This window comes from Mixophyes fleayi, chromosome 4 (assembly GCF_038048845.1).
Source record: "Mixophyes fleayi isolate aMixFle1 chromosome 4, aMixFle1.hap1, whole genome shotgun sequence".
Taxonomy (NCBI): domain Eukaryota; kingdom Metazoa; phylum Chordata; class Amphibia; order Anura; family Limnodynastidae; genus Mixophyes; species Mixophyes fleayi.
Window position 1 is genome coordinate 335,960,065 of NC_134405.1, and position 17,605 is coordinate 335,977,669.

Below are 17,605 nucleotides of genomic sequence, written 5' to 3' on the forward strand. Positions count from 1 at the left end.
ATGTGGAGGCGTGGTTTGTCTAATGTGGGCGTGGTTTTATATAGCCAATGAAACAGATGAAAAATTCTTACAGCTATAATTAATTAAAAACCTTCACCAGCCTTATTAATATTCCATGCAGAGAATATTCTAGTAAATGATACACAATATATAGAGCACTCTAGTGACCACTGCTCAAAAGACCATAAATACTAGTGACTACTATGCAAAGCCAACCTTGTTCTGTTGATCACTACAAAATGTAGATCGCCCCAAATCCCTGGTGCCTTCACTATACAAACGCCAAATCTCTGGTATAATTATAATGCAACCCCCCCCCCCCCCCGTATTCTCCATTGGTCCTGCACTCGGATTGGTGGATAGTTACTAACCAGTGTGTGCAGATTTCTCGCCACTCTGATTGGTGACTAACCAGCACCAATCAGCTTGCTAGGAGCTGTCTTATTAGTGTAACAGAAGTCGCTCACACCCAGTAACTGTACGACTGCAAAGCACATGGAATCGAGAAGCAAACAGAGGGTGCGGCTGTGTAAGACATAATAGGAGCGGGCAGGGAGCGTTCTCTGACAGTCTCTCAGGCAGTGTGCGGGCTCCAACAGCCGCCCTTCCACCGGCCTGGCCCCAGCCCGCCTCCACATACAATTATACAGACAAGTCAGCTATAAAACTCAGCCCTCCCTCTGTCATAAACGATTTAGCTGCTGGTATGAACCTTCCTGTGACACTGATGTCATGTGACTACACGGAACCAATGTGCTGAAAGCTGGCAGACGGATGATGTCACAGGATGGTTCTGCAGAGCTCAGTGAGCATGCTCCTGCCAGTACAGGATCGCACACCGTTATTAATACTCAAAGCAGGATGACCGACTTCATATACAATGGGGATTATAGCTGAAATTATACATCTGTAACACCGTATTTATTTCATTTTTATTCAAAGTACCCAGTTATTCCACTCGGCACCAGCTTTAATATTCTATAGAAGGACCCAGGAGCGAGCCCCGCCAGCCTATAATGGCTGTCATGCTAAGCAGCAAGAATACAAACTAACATGGTGTAATGAGGCCTAACCCATAGCAACCAATCAGATATCAGCTTCTAACAGTCAGACTAATGAAAGCTGACATCTGATTGGTTGCTACAGGTTACCACACCTCATCACTAGACTATGAGCCGCATTACGTTAAACGTCTCAAGTTGTAGTTTCTGTGTAAAAGTTTCTTTTATAAGACACAAGATTCCTTTTCTTCATACTGAATAAAGCTCTGACCTGAGGTTTAGTGTCCCGGCTGTTTAATACCCCCCTAATTACCAGCATCTTTATATGGATCTCCTTTATGAAGGACAATACACTAACGACGACCTCTGGTTTCCTAGACAATTAAACTAGGCCAAGTCCCCCCTCCTCCTCCTCCTCCGTCTTTCTGGGTCAGTGTGACAATTTCCTGAAAGCCTTAAATTAGCTCCTGAGCGGAGGAAAACCAGGTCAGGGGCAGACCGGGCCCAGCTCCAGCAGAGGGACCCACATACCTGGCTGTACTTCAGGGTCTTAGAGACGGACTCAGACACAAATAGGATTTTCCCTCTGTCGCATCCAACCACGAACAGGAATCCGTCGGCTGCCTGTACAGGAACAGACGGCTTATTATCCAGACAAGTGGAAAGGAGACCAGAAAATAGGAACTGGAGGAAATTAAAGGACAACGAAATGCAACTTTTTTTTTTTTCCCAATTTGGTCTCAAAAGGAACAATATCATCAGGGTTTATTTAGAAACTCCAACACTGGCAGCGTGTCCGGATCTAGGATTCTGATCCGGCAGGAAAATATGAACTCTAGAGTGTGTTGGAGTTTACAAACAAAACCTGATTAATAGGTTTGTTTTTGTTTTTTTAATTCAAACAGCAGCTCTGTGCCATATCTAAGGGTATTACACATGACTTAATGCTATAAAAGACACTGCTGAAATGCACTGACAGAAGCTAGAGAGTAAAAATCAAATTTAGAAAACCGTTGCAGGAGGCTGCATACACATTCGTACAGAGATAAAACATTTATGGCTAATTTATTATGTGGCTTTGTGCAAGTTATAGTCATAAGAGTTACTGTCGGACCGGCATTGGATACAGTGTTAGCAAGAGCATTAAAGCTACGTTATATGCTGGTATTGTGCAAGTGGATACACTGCGTTCTTATACTTTGTCAGCCATTATATATAGAGAATTAGCGGACAGGTGCTGTACTCCTAACACATCAGGAAGCTGCCGTGTTTAAAGGTCTTCTGTTGTGCGTCATGATGCTATATAGACGATTCCTTGCACACTGGGAATATCACACTCTTGTTAATGATGCCGGTCTTATAGGAGGTAATACCTGATGAAGAGGGGTCACCGACACGGAGTGACGGGGTGTATAAAAGACACTCCTGGGTGACCATGGCGGAGAGAAGGGGCCACTGACCTTAAGGAGTAAACGGCTCAGCTCGTCCTGGTCTAAAAACGACGGCTTGTAGCTCTCCTCTGCAAAGGAAGTACCGGTACCTGCAATATAAAACGTAGGAGACGTTCATGGCAGGAGCTTGTAGAGAGCAGGAGAACGTGGATGACGGAACTTCCAGCGTGACACAATTAGAGGCAGATTTACTAATCTGCGGGTTTGAAAAAGTGGAGATGTTGCCTATAGCAACCAGATTCTAGTTATTTATTTAGTACATTCTACGAAATGACAGCTAGAATCTGATTGGCTGCTATAGGCAACATCTCCACTTTTTCAAACCTGCAGTTTAGTAAATATACCTCCAGGTCTTTATATGCAATGTGACACATCCCTGGGCCATCTGCAGTGCATCGTACAACGGTGTAACCTACTACGCAGTGTGTTGTGTTCTCCAAGCACAGCGCGGAGGTCTGAGCAATGGCCATAGTCATTCTAAAAATAAAATCTTTATTTATGTAATAAAAATAAAAAAAAAAGTAAAAAAAACACCCCCAGGTGAGACACCTAGCAGGAGAAACTATGTCCCACAGAATAGTCTCGCCATGGGTCAAACAGTCGCTTTACACCAAGGTGTCTCCATCTTGTGTGTTAAGGGAAATAGGGAGCGTTCGGTAAATATTTACAGTCATAAGGGGTATAATGACACGATTGCACGATCAGAAGAAAAGATTGATAAAAATCTATTTGTAATAAATCTGAGCAGGTTGGATTTCCAACGAACGTCGACTATACACGCTGCGATACCGTGTGTGCCACAGTTGTCAAGAAATGCCAGAAAAACACACTGGCAGAAATCATTCTTTACAGAGAACCTCATACTGAATATTGGTACTGACATACCCGGCCTGCTGTTTGCTTGGATGAGAAAATATAAAATCATCCATGGACTGAAAAGGAATAGGGCCCTCCAGGGGCCAAATTATCAATAAAAATGGTAGAAACAGATCACAACACTGATACATAAGGGCCAATGCCTTTAATGAGCCCAGAGACAATTCCACCATCCATTTTGTCAAATGCCAATTAATCCACCAGTATGTCTTTGGAGTGTGGGAGGAAACCGGAGCACCCAGAGGAAACCCAAGAAAACACGGGGAGGACATACAAACTCCTCACAGATAGGTCAGATTAAACCCATGATACTAACCACTGTGCTTAACAGCTCCTGGCTCAGGGAAAACTAGAACAGCCACGATGAAGGACCACGTGGCAGGAGACACTGACTGAAAACCAAGAGGTGTTAGTTATACAGACGGCCCTCAGTGACTGGGCATACAGCCGTGTACAGAATCAATTACAAAGTGCACAACCAAGGTGTACTTTAAACGAGAAAGTGCATTTACAGCCACAAAAAATACTATGCAATTAAAAGGTTATAACATACAAATATGAGATGATATAATGACAATGGAACTGATCCATTAAGGAAAGTTAAGCAAATAATTGAGTAAGTTTTCTCACTCAAGTTTTCTGGACAAAACCAAGTTACAAGGTGCAAATGAGTTTATTATTTTGCATATAGGGAAAATACTGGCTGTTGTTTCATATAGCACAGAAGTACTTGGTAGCTTATTTGTACACTGAAATTTAAAGTTGATCTAGGACATGCCCTACCCAATCTATAAATCTGCCACCACATTTTATATTTACCTCCCCCCCCCCACACAGTGACAGTAGGTAGGACTTAGATTCCCATCTGGTACCACAATCCTGCCAATGGTCAGCTGAAAGGCTGGCACTGATCCACACCCCGGAGTGGGCGTGTACCTATGTAAAAGCACGATCCACACCCCAAAAGCTGATGGGTATCCAATTATACATGACAATGAAACAGCAACGTTCGGTGTTAGTGGGACCTGCATTCTAAGGTTAAAGAAAATACAAAGTGGAAAAATTGGATTGTTTCTATAATCCCTACTTTTAAACAGGTAACGGACAACGGATCCACAAAGGATTCCTCCACATTTGTGGAGCTCCGGATGCATCGGATGAGGAGAATAAGAGGCTGGGGACTAAGCTCTCTCTAGTCTGTTATATTCTGCTCTCTCCAGCTTGTCTCATTACATCACATTCCAGAGGAACTTGGAACCTCTGCAACCGAGAACTATTTATCCAAGAAATTCTTCCATTTGCTCACTTCCAGCAGCCAGTGGTCACCTCGGGTATAAACGTCTGTCCTGCAACTGCTTCCCTGTCAGACTCTGCAGAGATCTCACACCGTAAATGTACAGACCCCCAGTGATTCCTGGAGAATCTCACGGGGCCCCAGAGCCTGCGCTTGGTTGTACAGTGCTCACACCAGATATACAAACCACAGCTGGAATACACGCCCTAATACAGGGGTAGGTGTCCTCTGTTACATGCTGGAACTTGTAGTTCCACAGCTGAAGAACCCCAAGCCTGCCGTAAACAGAGCCTGGACACTAGATCAGCCACTGGGGTTACCATTAATAAACACACAAACACTACTTCTTGTGCTTTTGGACTTGTCTAATGTAAATGTTAAAAAAAAAGTGACTATTACTAACCAATAGGACCAGTGCAAGATCACGCAGGAGCTTTCTATTGGCTGTAACACAAACCCACCTCCCCCAGCAGAGATAATCACGGTACTACAAGCGGAGATATAATCACTAGAGACGGAAGAAGTTATTACATTAGTTCAGTGTAACACAGACACATAATATATCATTAAGCCATTTAATACGGATATGGTTTTGTTTATTTTAAACCCACACTCACCCTTCAGTGATTTCAGGTGCTGTACGGCCAATCTCAGAACTGTAAGCTTGTCCAGCTTGCGGGGTAAAGGGTCGCAATTGGGGATCAAGGCCGAGAGCTCTTCTATCAAGGTGTTCATCTTATCCCGGCGCCTCTTCTCCGTCTGACTGTGAGCCTCTCTGTAAATAAAGAATATATTTTGGTTTTTTTCAAATTCAAATGCGACATATAATGGTCTTAATACAAACGACCTGACTAACGGAGTTTCCCGCCTTCAGATAACCAACTTACGGTCCTGTACTTGCCCCCTTGCCTTCTCTTCTGAGCACATTTTATTGCTAGCGACTTTCTGTGCTTGTCAGCCAGGTCTTTATATGATCAGATGGATTCACTATAGGACACACAGGTGTTCCCAGGACGTAATTGTACCCAACGCAGAGAGCACAGCCCAGGAGAGACATCACAGGACTACGCAAATAACAACTGCCTGGTGATGAACACAGGGCTGAGGAGCACAGAGTAGAGCTAAAATAGAAACTCGCACAAGCCAATAAATTAAATATATTTAAAGGCGACAAACTTCTTTAATATCGGAGTTTGGTGAGTGGTGAAAGAAACACTATCAAAAGGTTACATTGTGCTACCGTGGGCGGAATCTTCCTTCCATGGGGTAAAACATTATTATAAATGTGACGTTACGTTTTATGTATTTGGAGCTCACTGTGACTCTACAGCAGTCAGTCTCAGCTGGTGACCGAGAGGGTTTGAACAGACTAATAGGGGAGATCGCCCGAAAGTGGGCACCCCTCTTCTAAGAAGAAAAGGGAAGCTAGGTTAAAATATTTGCGTCCCCTGTACACATACAAAAATTGTACCATACATTTGATTTCTATTTTATCTGTCATAACGGAGACTGGGGGGGGGGGGGGGGGGGAATTATTAAAAAAAATAAAAAAAATAATAATAATCCATCATTAAATAATAAAACATAGATTTGATCACAGTTGAGGTTTTCTTACCTGTTTTGCAGATTGACGCTATCGTTTCCATCTGTACATCTGTGGGAACAAACAACAGGTTTACTAAACAGCTCAAAAGATATTGGTCTGTCAAGGGACCATTTACCACGAGTCTGAAACGTTATTTTAGTCCTCAGATCAGCAGATGTGGAACTATGAAAACCATTCTCTCTACTGAAAGAATCCCCTGAAGTAACATAGCCGTGTCCGGTACATGGTGCACCCAGATCTGCTGATATTCTGGTCTCTGGCAACATTCACAAATCTATCCAGGAAAAAGCCCCCAAAACCAGGAGTGTAATCAGCGGCAGCTATTCCCAAAGTTTCGGAGAGCGAGTGCTCCCTCACTAAAACATTCCTTAGCCCCCAGAATAGTAACCGTCGGTGGCCCCTTTCCCTGGACACCCAGCAATTTTGCACAACCTACTTATATCGGGAACGCTGCACAGAAGCTTCCTGGAAGACTACGGGTTCAGATGAGTCACATCCTGATTGGACGGGAACTCTGGCTAACCAATCAGAAGTTAGCCCTTATTTCACACCCTGTGTTGGATTCTGTAACTACTAATCCAAGTACCCTCTGAGGGACAACGGAATCGCACAACTTGGGGCCACACGGGTGTACTGGTCTGGGGGATACCAAGGTCTGAGGAACACCCACCACCAACAGCCCCTTTAAATAGTGAAGTACAGAGTGGAATATCTCGCCCTCTGATGCTTAACTTTTTAAATTGTTCTTATTTTATTATTATCCCAGTATGTATAGGATGGAAACCTCCCAATATCTGTAGATGGCACAAGAGGTTTCCTTACGTTGGATTAAGATTCATTCCAGGTGGATTATGACAAATTAACTGCTCTACGGAATAAATGTACAGCCCAGCGTCAGAGACGTCACCAACAGCCAATCAGGAGAAACAATCTCCGCAATCAGCAATTTTTTTTTGTTTTGAGCTGCATCTGGTTTTACATAGGGAACAAATGTTTCTCCGTTTGGATAAAACCATTTTCTTCGGGAAGCTCAGAAAAGAACGGAACTGAAAGACATTCACTGTCACAATTCAAAGAGAGACCGTGGGATTTATAGTGGAACTACCAGGAATAACCAGAGTACATTATTCAACCGGGGTGAAGTACAGTCAAAATAAAATAAAATATGGAGGTGGAGCCTGGGCACTAAGGGGGCGTGGCTCAGCAGACAGGTATGCAAATCCAGGCGTGACACCCGCACACAAAATAATTAGCCTTCAAACATTCAGCTGAGTAACACCCAAAATTAACTCCCTGTAATTAAAACGTGCACACTCTCCTATGACGTCTGGAAGTATAATTCATCTTTAGGATCGGGATAAAGTTGCTCCAGTGACATTATTAAGAGGTGTGGGCCTCGCCAGGAACTAAAATGGCGCCACCGTCCTCACCACATGGATCACTTAAAGCAGCGTTCCATCGTTTCACGTTTTTTTCTAGAACCAGTAAGGACAAATGTCGAAACGCTGATTAGAGACAGTGTAGAGTTCTCCATTTAGTACTACAGGACAGGAAGAGCAATACGACTAATTATTATTGCTCATGCGAAACTACTTTTATTCAGAGTATAATAAATATTGTATATAGGTTTTATACGCTAATATGTAAGAGACAAGTTGTAACAATGATATTTATTACATCGACCAACATTATATAAACAATTTATATCGATTTTTCACAGCAAGAAAAATAGCATTTTAAATGAATACATTTTGCTGCCCCCAAAGAAACAGACAGCTGCCCGAGATTACCTCATTGTAGGAACGGATTGTCAGTGATATTAAAGAAAATGCATGATGTATTATTAAATGCAAAAGTAATGCATAGGTGACCAGACAGCGAAATCATCATCACCATTTATTTATATAGCACCACTAATTCCGCAGCGCTGTACAGAGAACTCATTCACATCAGTTCCTGTCCATAGGAGCTTACAATCTAAAATTCCCTAACATACACACAGACAGAGACTAGGGTCAATTTGTTAGCAGCCAATTAACCTACCAGTATGTTTTTGGAGTGTGGGAGGAAACCGGAGCACTCGGAGGAAACCCATGCAAACACAGGGAGAACATACAAACTCCTCACAGATAAGGCAATGGTCGGGAATTGAAATCATGACCCCAGTGCTGTAAGGCAGAAGTGCTAACCACTGAGCCTCCGTGCTGCCCTTTCCACATCGTCATTTACAGATATCTACAGTCAATGTTAGGTGTACCTATAAATTTCCATGTGTTTATTTGCGAGGGGGAAACTTACTGGCTGTCCGAGTCGCTTAATTTCCGCTTCCGAGAATACTCCACCATGTGGGGACTGAAGGAACTGCAGCCGATATTGGTAGATCCTGGTTTAGGACCCAGGATACTTGAGACTACCAGGCACTGACTTGGCTCCATTATCAGGGTGTCTACAGTACAAGAGCAGAGGTGTATACGTTAGCTACGATCCACAGATATAAAACTGAAACATTTTTCAAATGAACAACAAAAGAACAGTTTAGTTTCACAGGTAAAGAGCGATGGAGTATTTTATTCCCCCGTCAACCAAAAAAGTCATGAGATAGGATCATAGACAATCTGAACATTTATGTTACCTAGGAGACTGCAAGTCTTCCTCCCTGCCATGCAGTGATGCGAGGGAGGAATATTAAACATCGCCTTACTGATTATTTTGACACAGAACATGTAGATTACTCACAAATAAATGCTTGCACATGGTAATATCTATATTTTATAAGAAGCTAGCGGCGCTACATTTATAAACGTTGAGCATTGTTCTCCAATCATCTGAGAGCTCTTAATGTGCAGATCCTTTAAAACCACATTATTTTCACATAACAGGAAGCATTAATATGACATTTTCCTTCAGTACCTCAGTGTGATTCTCACCAGCGCTAATTGAGTCACTAAGGAAAGGCAAAAAAAAAAAGGGTTAAATGTTCTCTAGGACAAACCATGTTACAATACAAGGGGTGCAAATGAGTTTATTGTTTTACAGATAAGTTAAATATTGGCTCTTTTTTACATCTAACATACAAATACTTGACAGCTTTATTTTTACAGTGAAATTTAAAGTTGATCTAGGACAGTGATGGCTAACCTGTGGCACTCCAGGTGTTGTGAAACTACAAGTCCCAGCATGCTCTGCCAGCTATCAGCTAGTTATCTACTGGCAAAGCATGCTGGGGCTTGTAGTTTCACAACACCTGGCGTGTCACAGGCTAGCCAACACTGATCTAGCACATGCCCTATCCCAACTAGAAATCTGTCCCCACATTTTAAATTTACCTCCCCCTCCAATGCAACATGGTTTTGTCCAAAGTGACTCCTTTTCTATGCTTTGCTCTCCTTAATGACTCAGGCCCTCAGGGCGTATGGGTTATTTAGATTGGCACAGGGATGGATTTCATGCCGTGTGGAGTGGTAACGCAGGTTATACTGAACAATTAGTAAACATTATCCTGAGGACTTGTAGGAGATCGGTCACTTCCTCATTTACACCACATCAGACACCTACGTGTAGTACAGTACAGCACTGTTACACAATGCACTGCGTCAGGTCTGGCTCTCCAGGTGTTGTGAAACTACAAGCCCCAGCATGCCTTGCCAGTACATAGCAGGGCGATAGCTAGCAAAGGATGCTGGGAGTTGTAGTTTCACAACACCTGGAGAACCACAGGCTGGCGAGGCCTGCACTAGGACATGGGTGTATCCTGCAGCCACGGGGGCCGACAGCCCCTGCGCCACACAGAGGAGCGAGCTATAGGGCTGTACAGGAGGGAGAAAATAAACATATCATACTTGCCAACTTTTCCTCGTTAGCTTCAGCGAGATCCCGGGGGGAGGTGGGCGTGCAGGGGCGGGGCTTGGTGAATCGCATCATTTTGGCACCGCCCCTAAACGATTGTCACAATTTTGTCCAATTACAACAGGGGGGCGGGGCTAAGATGACAATATTTGCGTCATTAGGCCCCGCCACTTATCTATTGCGGGGGCAAGAACCGGGAGGGTTTCCCTGCTCTCCCGGCAGGTCTCCCAGAAATGTGGGAGTCTCCCGGACATTCCAGGAGAGTAGGCAACTATGCGTTAAAGAAATGAAGCTAATGAATCTCCAGAGACTGAAGTGTCTTTTACATTTCTGTCTCCATTACTGAAGTCATGTTGTCTTACCTGTCAGTCTTTGATTAAATCTTGGTCTCCATGAAAATGGCCACCTCCATAGGCATCAATACATGGACATAGGACACAATTTCTGAACTGTGTCATCATGCCACAGATGGCGAAGCCAACCACGTCTTGTACCGGCTCAGCATCAGGGAGAATGCCAGACTCTTCAGGGAGTGAGGGAGATCACCCCTATTTCAGGGAGAGTTGGCAAGTATGACATATATTAGACCGCATTAGGCAACCTATAGCTCACTAGCTGGTCTCAGCATGGCCTTATAGCCACTGGATGCTCTGATCAAAATTGTGCAAATTCAGCTTATGATTAAACATAACCTTTTGCTGGGATGTAGCTGGGTTTACTTTGCTTTTCCTGTGCAGTCTCATCAGCTGTAAGGATGTAATCACACAGAGCACACAAATACGGGATATGTACCTATACACCAGACAGTGACCCTCTGACTGATCCACAGAACAGATAAACCTACAGTTCTTTATTCAATCTACACATTTTGGAAACCATAAGAACACAGACTGCATAATATCTGCAGGAAGAGCAGCACAAGCTGATTGCCTATTCTTTGTTTAACTAATTCAAATACACGTCTGAAGTTTCAGTGTTGATAATTAATCGCGCTCTTAGTGCAGCGTCGTTAAGCTAAGCGCAGTCTCAGCAGTCTCGTTGAGGCTGTAATCACACCGACCGCTCTCAGCCTCTACGTGACCTGACGGACTCTTCTTACCGGACCAAATGCAGCTTTGTGAGGGGATTAAGTCGTCCTTCCAAATGTCGCCTGACCCGACACCGATGCAGACGTTACAGAACACATTACAGCTCAGAGATCTACAAAAAGCTTGTTCGCCTCCCTTCGTAGGGTTACATCAACCTAATAATGGCCTATTATGTGAAATACACAGCAGGGGCTGAGGCCAGGCAGAGGACACGTGACAGACACATCAAGAGAGACTCAAATACACGTCCATGTGCCACAGGTACACAGGGCAAAGACTTAATAAATGTATATGTATTATATACAGGTATATTATATACAAGTATATGTATTATATAAAGGTATATGGGTCTCTCCTCCTTACACACTTGGTAGCAATTTATTTTAGGTCTCGATACATTACAGCTAATTCTACAACTTCCCAATGTCCGATTGCCCTAATAATCATGTAGCAATGCGACATTGATTGAGGCGATGCAGCTTCAAGCACCCTGGGGGGTGTGTGAGCAATCAACATCCGTTCTCTCATTACCAGGTTAGTGACCGTGTGAATATTACTTGAAAAGAAACAAAATCTTCAACTACAAAATCCTTTTCCGCTGATGAAGATTACATTTCCGCCCTGGCAAGACCCACTAACCTACATACCTATAAATAGACTGACAGCCGGCTTTCTGAACTATGACCATTTAAAGAAACTGGAGCAGGGATTATAGGACGGATCAGATGAAATTTGTAGCTGCAACTCAGGATGAACCAAGTGGGAATCAGAGATCAACCTACCTGGAAGAGCGGGCTCAGAGGAGCAGAGACCCCCCAAACTAGGAATCTCGGACACCAATTTATACTGCAGAGAGCACTGATCTGCAGCAAGCTGTACATGCATCTACATCCAACATTAGCCGTGGTAAACAAGGCATGTACAGTTGTCACACAATTTCTTACAGCTACACATGCAAAGGAAAATCATGGTTTCCACTGAAAACCAGAGGGGAAGATTTACTAAAACCTCTACAAATGAAAAGTGGAAGTGTTGCAGATAGCAACCAATCAGATTCTAGCTATCATTTATCTAGGACATTCTAGAACACGATCACTAGAATCTGATTGGTTGCTATGGGCAACACCAACTTTTTTCAGACATTACAGCAAATCCACAGACCGCTACATAGCTGTAAATTTGGAACAGATAACTTTTTTTTTTTTGCACACTGCGCCTGTAACAAAATACATTGCCATATAGTTTTAGGGAAATTAATATGTCCTGATGGGAAAGTAAACAAATAACTTCCTAGGAGTTTCACAAAAGCAAATAGATACGTTGATCTGCCCAGAGAGCATTTTATTCAGGGTTACTTTCATTGGTGTGAAAGAGGGCTGTCAAATCGAGTGTCCACCCAATACCTGGATGTGTATGATCAATAGGCTGCAGCAGAGAAGTGCCACCTAGCTGCCTGGAGACATGTACCAGGTACTTAAAGAAGAAAGTATACAATGGACTTAAATGACAGGTCTGAGATTTTCATACAGCTGAAGAAGCTCAGAATTTCATCCAACCTGACCCTGGTCAAACGGACTTTTAAATTTGTTAACCTAGATTTGTCCACAGATCCTAGTAAATTCTGATGGAGATAAGGTACAAGATCCCTTTTTAATTTTGACACAGAAAATGTTAACCACAGATAATGCTCATTTACATCAATTAGAAGCCATTAGACTCAAGTGAGCATTAGTTGGCCTATAATAAAATATAATGGTTGGTTATCATAACACCAGGACTATGTCTCAACCCCCCCCCTCCCCAGACAAATCTGACGAGAGGTCCTTTGGTTGGGGGCAGTGACTTATGGTCCAGAGCGGTGTGTATGTGTGTATGTATGTGTGTATATATATATATATATATATATATATATATATATATATATATATATATATATATATATATATATATATATATATATATATATAATCTGGTGCTCTTTCTCCATGGGTGCCTTGCATGGGGTACAGTAGAAGGGTTGAGGAAACAGAATAATTCCATCCTGGTTAACCACATTTCCCTACATAGGTCTGAAATGAGGTCTCACTTGGGTCCATTACCTGGACAAGTCCTTGCGCAACGCAAAGAACCATCAATTCTGGGGGCTCATTGTCTCAAATAAAGCAAATGATCAATGTTTGAAGAGACTAAACGAGGCAAGATAATGTCTTTATAGACAGGCCTTACATCACATATAACAGGACAGTTTTAATATATTGCAGAGCCCACATCAGTACAAAGGAAAGAGTGTTGTAGGACCACAGATCTGATTGGCTTACTCGCCGTAAGAAGTTTCTCTCGGGTTGGTGTGAGAATCCCGAGATATTTCGGTTGGGACGGACTCGACTAGAAAAAGAAGCGAACGATGGACCTGGTTGCCAAGTTGTGCGTCAAGGAGATGCTGCAACTGATTTGGAGTCATTTTTATATTTAAGTTTCAGGCCAAACATCTTGAAGCCGTCCGCAAGGCATGAGAGGAATGTCTGAGGCTTGGAAATGGAGATGAGATTATGATCAGCAAACAATGTAACTTGATACGATCCCAATTTACTAACCCTACAAAGGTCTGGGTAGGAAGGTCCGTAGTTTAGGAAGATTTTGAGGACCGGGATGAAGACTATAGGGTATACGGAGAAGCCACTCTCTGGTCTCCATGGTAGGTACTGCTGCAAAGTAGATAGGGGAACATGGCTGGAGACCATAATGGATCCAATTTCCATATGGAGGTACCAGAAATGAGCAGAGCCTGGTGCATCTAGAACGGGGTTGGAAAGAACATTGTAGACTCTTCAGTTGTCTCATGCTGGATCCGGCAGACATGAGCTGCTCCATGTAGATGGCCGTCCCGAGTCTGCAGATAGGGACTAGGTGTGGATGCACCAGTAAAGGGTTTAGGTAGGGCAGGCCTGGCCAATCAGTGGCTCTCCAGGTGTTGTGAGACTACAAGCCCCAGCATGCTTTGCCAGTAGATAGCCAGCCGATAGCTGGCAGGGCATGATGGGACTTGTAGTTTCATAACACCTGGAGAGCCACAGGATGGCCAGGCCTGGTTTAGGGCAAAGTTTATCTCACACCCTATCACTGTGGTTAAAATGGGATAGCTGGGAGGTACCAACACTCTGTATAGAACCTTAAAATGCACCCATCCATTACAGAAATGGCAGCAATTTTGAGGGGTGAACCAATATTCACAAGAACGCAGCCCATCAGTACACTACGACCTACTGAAATCACTGAGACACCCTTGTAGACTGAATATTGAAATTTGCCCATAAAACACAGTAAGCCCATCTGGTCACAAGAAGTCAAAAAAAAAAAAAGCAATTCTGGTGGTCAGTTAATGTCTATCAATAGTCAGCCAGGATTAGTAGAACTGATCATATAATTTCACACGACAATTCTTGACACTAACGTAGCAAAACCACATCTAGACTAATTATAATCTCCATAAATGAACACACAATACCGGCTTGTAAGAGAGACACACCCTGACCTACTTATCCTGCGAGGTGATGAAATATAGAGACAGAGGGGGGCACGTGCTTCTTATCATCACATAATGACATCAAAACAATACAATAATGTTCCTGTATAATACTGAGATCCCTCAAAACATCGAACGTTCAGGAAGTAAAGAGTCAACATTAAACCAGTGTCAAAATCAACATCCTATATAGTAGTTCTCTTCATACAAAGGAGGAGAGGAGGTTCTGGACGATGCCGGGATACCAACGAGCGACAAACATGCTTGTGATGTCTATTACCCCTTTGTTTAATTGTACACGGTACATTGTGTGGGGGCGCGTGCTGCCGACATAATCTGTGGGCACCTTATTGCTGGGGGGTTCTGGGTGTATGGACACCAGATTGTAAATGATGTGTTTGGCCCAAGCTGGTATAATAGTATGGGCACATGACTGGTAGAGTAAGTGCATGGCACAATATGTATCGATAGGTGGCTGGTACGTCACAAGAGGGGCACAGGAAGGAAAATAATGAAGGGGTATCGCTGGTGTAATAGGCTGGACATAAGAAAATATTCCATGTCCTGCACAAGGATGAGGGAGGATCCAGACATGAAGCGAGAGCAGCAGACCATAGTATAGGAACGCTCCAGAGAAGGCGGATGAGGCAGGACGCACTAGGTGAAGCGGTAGGTACACAAGTCTGGGCATGAGCAATTAAAATTTAAAACCTATTAGCCAGAGACATTTGTTTGGACTCTAGCACCATGGAAGGTGAAAAATATCCCAGGACAGACAAGTATGGCATGTGTGTGCCTATCTGTGTATTAGGGAATGTGTGTGTCACAGAGAGAAAGCAGCTACTTACCAGACAGGATGTTACTCCTTTGCAGAGCAGGCGCTGTCTGTCTGGTAGGATAAAAAGAGGAAAATTCTCCCTATCTGCTAATCTAATACAATTGTCTAATTCCCTGCATAGTCTCAGCTCTTGATTGGTCCTAGCTCCCTATCTTTCGTTGTGTGTTTCACCTGTCACATTTTAGGTAAGAGTTTGTTATCTGTCACCACCCTTGTTTACCTGGCTCCCTCGGGACTTTCTCCACAGCGCTATTGGGGTCCATGCTTACACGGGACCTCCACACTGGAGTGCCCGATTGGTGAGTAGGCCACAAGACAAAGAACAATGGTAAGTGGAAAGTGACACTTGGGGACAATATTTACCTTATGTACACCATAGACTCAAGTTGTCATCCCTCTGCGAGGGCTATGAGCGGACTTGTGTGCGACATGACCGTGCCCTCAATGACATCATACTGTGCCAAGGAAAACCACACGTCCCCTGCCACCTGGCAACGCCACCACGCTATTTACTGTGAGAGGGTTATCACAGCTCAGTCAAATTGACAGCAGTCTGGAAGAAGGTATGAGGAAGGGTGTAGAAACAATGGCACCTTTTCTGAACGGTGAACTTCAGAAAACAGACTTACTAGCTCCCTCATAGAAACTACAGCCAGATACATTTATCCATCAATATTTACATTTGGCAAAACCAAAATCAAAAATAAAATTTATGTCAGGCTTCCATTAAAAGTGATCAGAGGGAGGACGACTACTGTGATAACCACTGCATCACCTAGCGACGTTTACAGCAATAAAAACAGAAACATGTAAAACGCAGCTGTTATTCTGTGTTACAAACGGGTCTTTGCTGTTGGTTTAAAGTGTTTCAAAACTAGAGAGACGTATCAAAATATTAGTGGACAATGGGTTTTGCCACAAACATGAGGAGGAGAGAGCGGCATCAGATTAAACATGTAGAAATGCATCTGGTCGGCTGATCCAGTACATGCTTCAACTAGTTAGACGTTGGCAGTCATGACCCATCGCATTAATATTCCTGTATAACCGGCAAGTCTCATCCATTTCCTGTTTCAGTGTCTGATAATCCACCCTGCACTGGATCTTATTCATGTTCTGCTAAACAAGAGAGCGCTAAGGATTTAATACGTTGGATGCACCAACTTAGTGTCCTAGAGAGGAGCTCAGGACTCCACAGGTTTCTGCATCAGACGCAATCCTTACCATCTATTTGTCTCTTTACGGTTTATATCTAAGTCTTATTGCAGAGGAGCAAAAAAAATAAAAAAAGACCATTACAACCAAGCTCTGTTAATAGGACATTATGGGAGTTGTAGTGCTCCAAGGACTGCAAAGACAGTATGGCATGTTATAACGGGCACAGGCATCGTGGGGAACTGTGCTTCTTTCACTATGTAACCCCCCAGTTTCTGTCTTTACAAAGTCCTCACTTAAGCTGGGTACACACTACAGAATTTTCCACCAACTTTTTATGCCGAGCGATTTTACATGCGATCGATGTTCCGATCGCTCGGTCCATGGACTGCATACACACTAGCCTTGTCTAGGACGATAAAGGGAAGAGCGGACGTCCCTTTAGCGACTTTTTACAGCCATGTTGTCGTGAGCAATGACTGTAATTTCGTACTCACTGTTGTGGATCGGTCGGAAGTTTATACACACTACACAGCGGAAACGAGATTGGAACGGAAATATTAAACGGTACGACCAACCAAATGAGGCGACAATCGTCCATTTGGGGAGACTTTCGACCATCGTGTCACTGCACACACTGACCCGACTTTTGAACGAGCGGTCGTATGTCGGACAAGAGCCCAGGTTACTGCCTCACAAAAGATCAGCATGCCAACTCTCTGAAATACTCTGTACTGCTGACCACATTCCAACGATATAATAGGCTCTATCCACGGCCACATTCCCAAGGGGATCACATTGACGAGTGATAAGATAAAGGTACCTAGTCAGTTGGATCTTAGAGGAAGAAGACAGTTTATTGGTGACCCAACATTGTTGACAATGGGCAAGGAAAAAAAAAAAAAAAAAGAATTCGCATTGAAGGGG

At 43.4% G+C, this 17,605-nt stretch overlaps 1 protein-coding gene across 1 annotated transcript in view; it reads right to left on the reverse strand.

The window, feature by feature from the left end:
- BMAL2 (basic helix-loop-helix ARNT like 2) overlaps positions 1-17,605 on the reverse strand; it is a 31,901-nt gene that overhangs the window by 8,252 nt on the left and 6,044 nt on the right. Inside the window, exons 2-6 of the mRNA XM_075210502.1 lie at positions 8,527-8,674; positions 6,238-6,276; positions 5,240-5,397; positions 2,462-2,541; positions 1,533-1,625 (exon numbers count right to left, since the gene is read on the reverse strand). Of these exons, the coding sequence (XP_075066603.1) occupies positions 1,533-1,625; positions 2,462-2,541; positions 5,240-5,397; positions 6,238-6,276; positions 8,527-8,674 (518 nt within the window). The remainder of the gene's footprint in view (positions 1-1,532; positions 1,626-2,461; positions 2,542-5,239; positions 5,398-6,237; positions 6,277-8,526; positions 8,675-17,605) is intronic.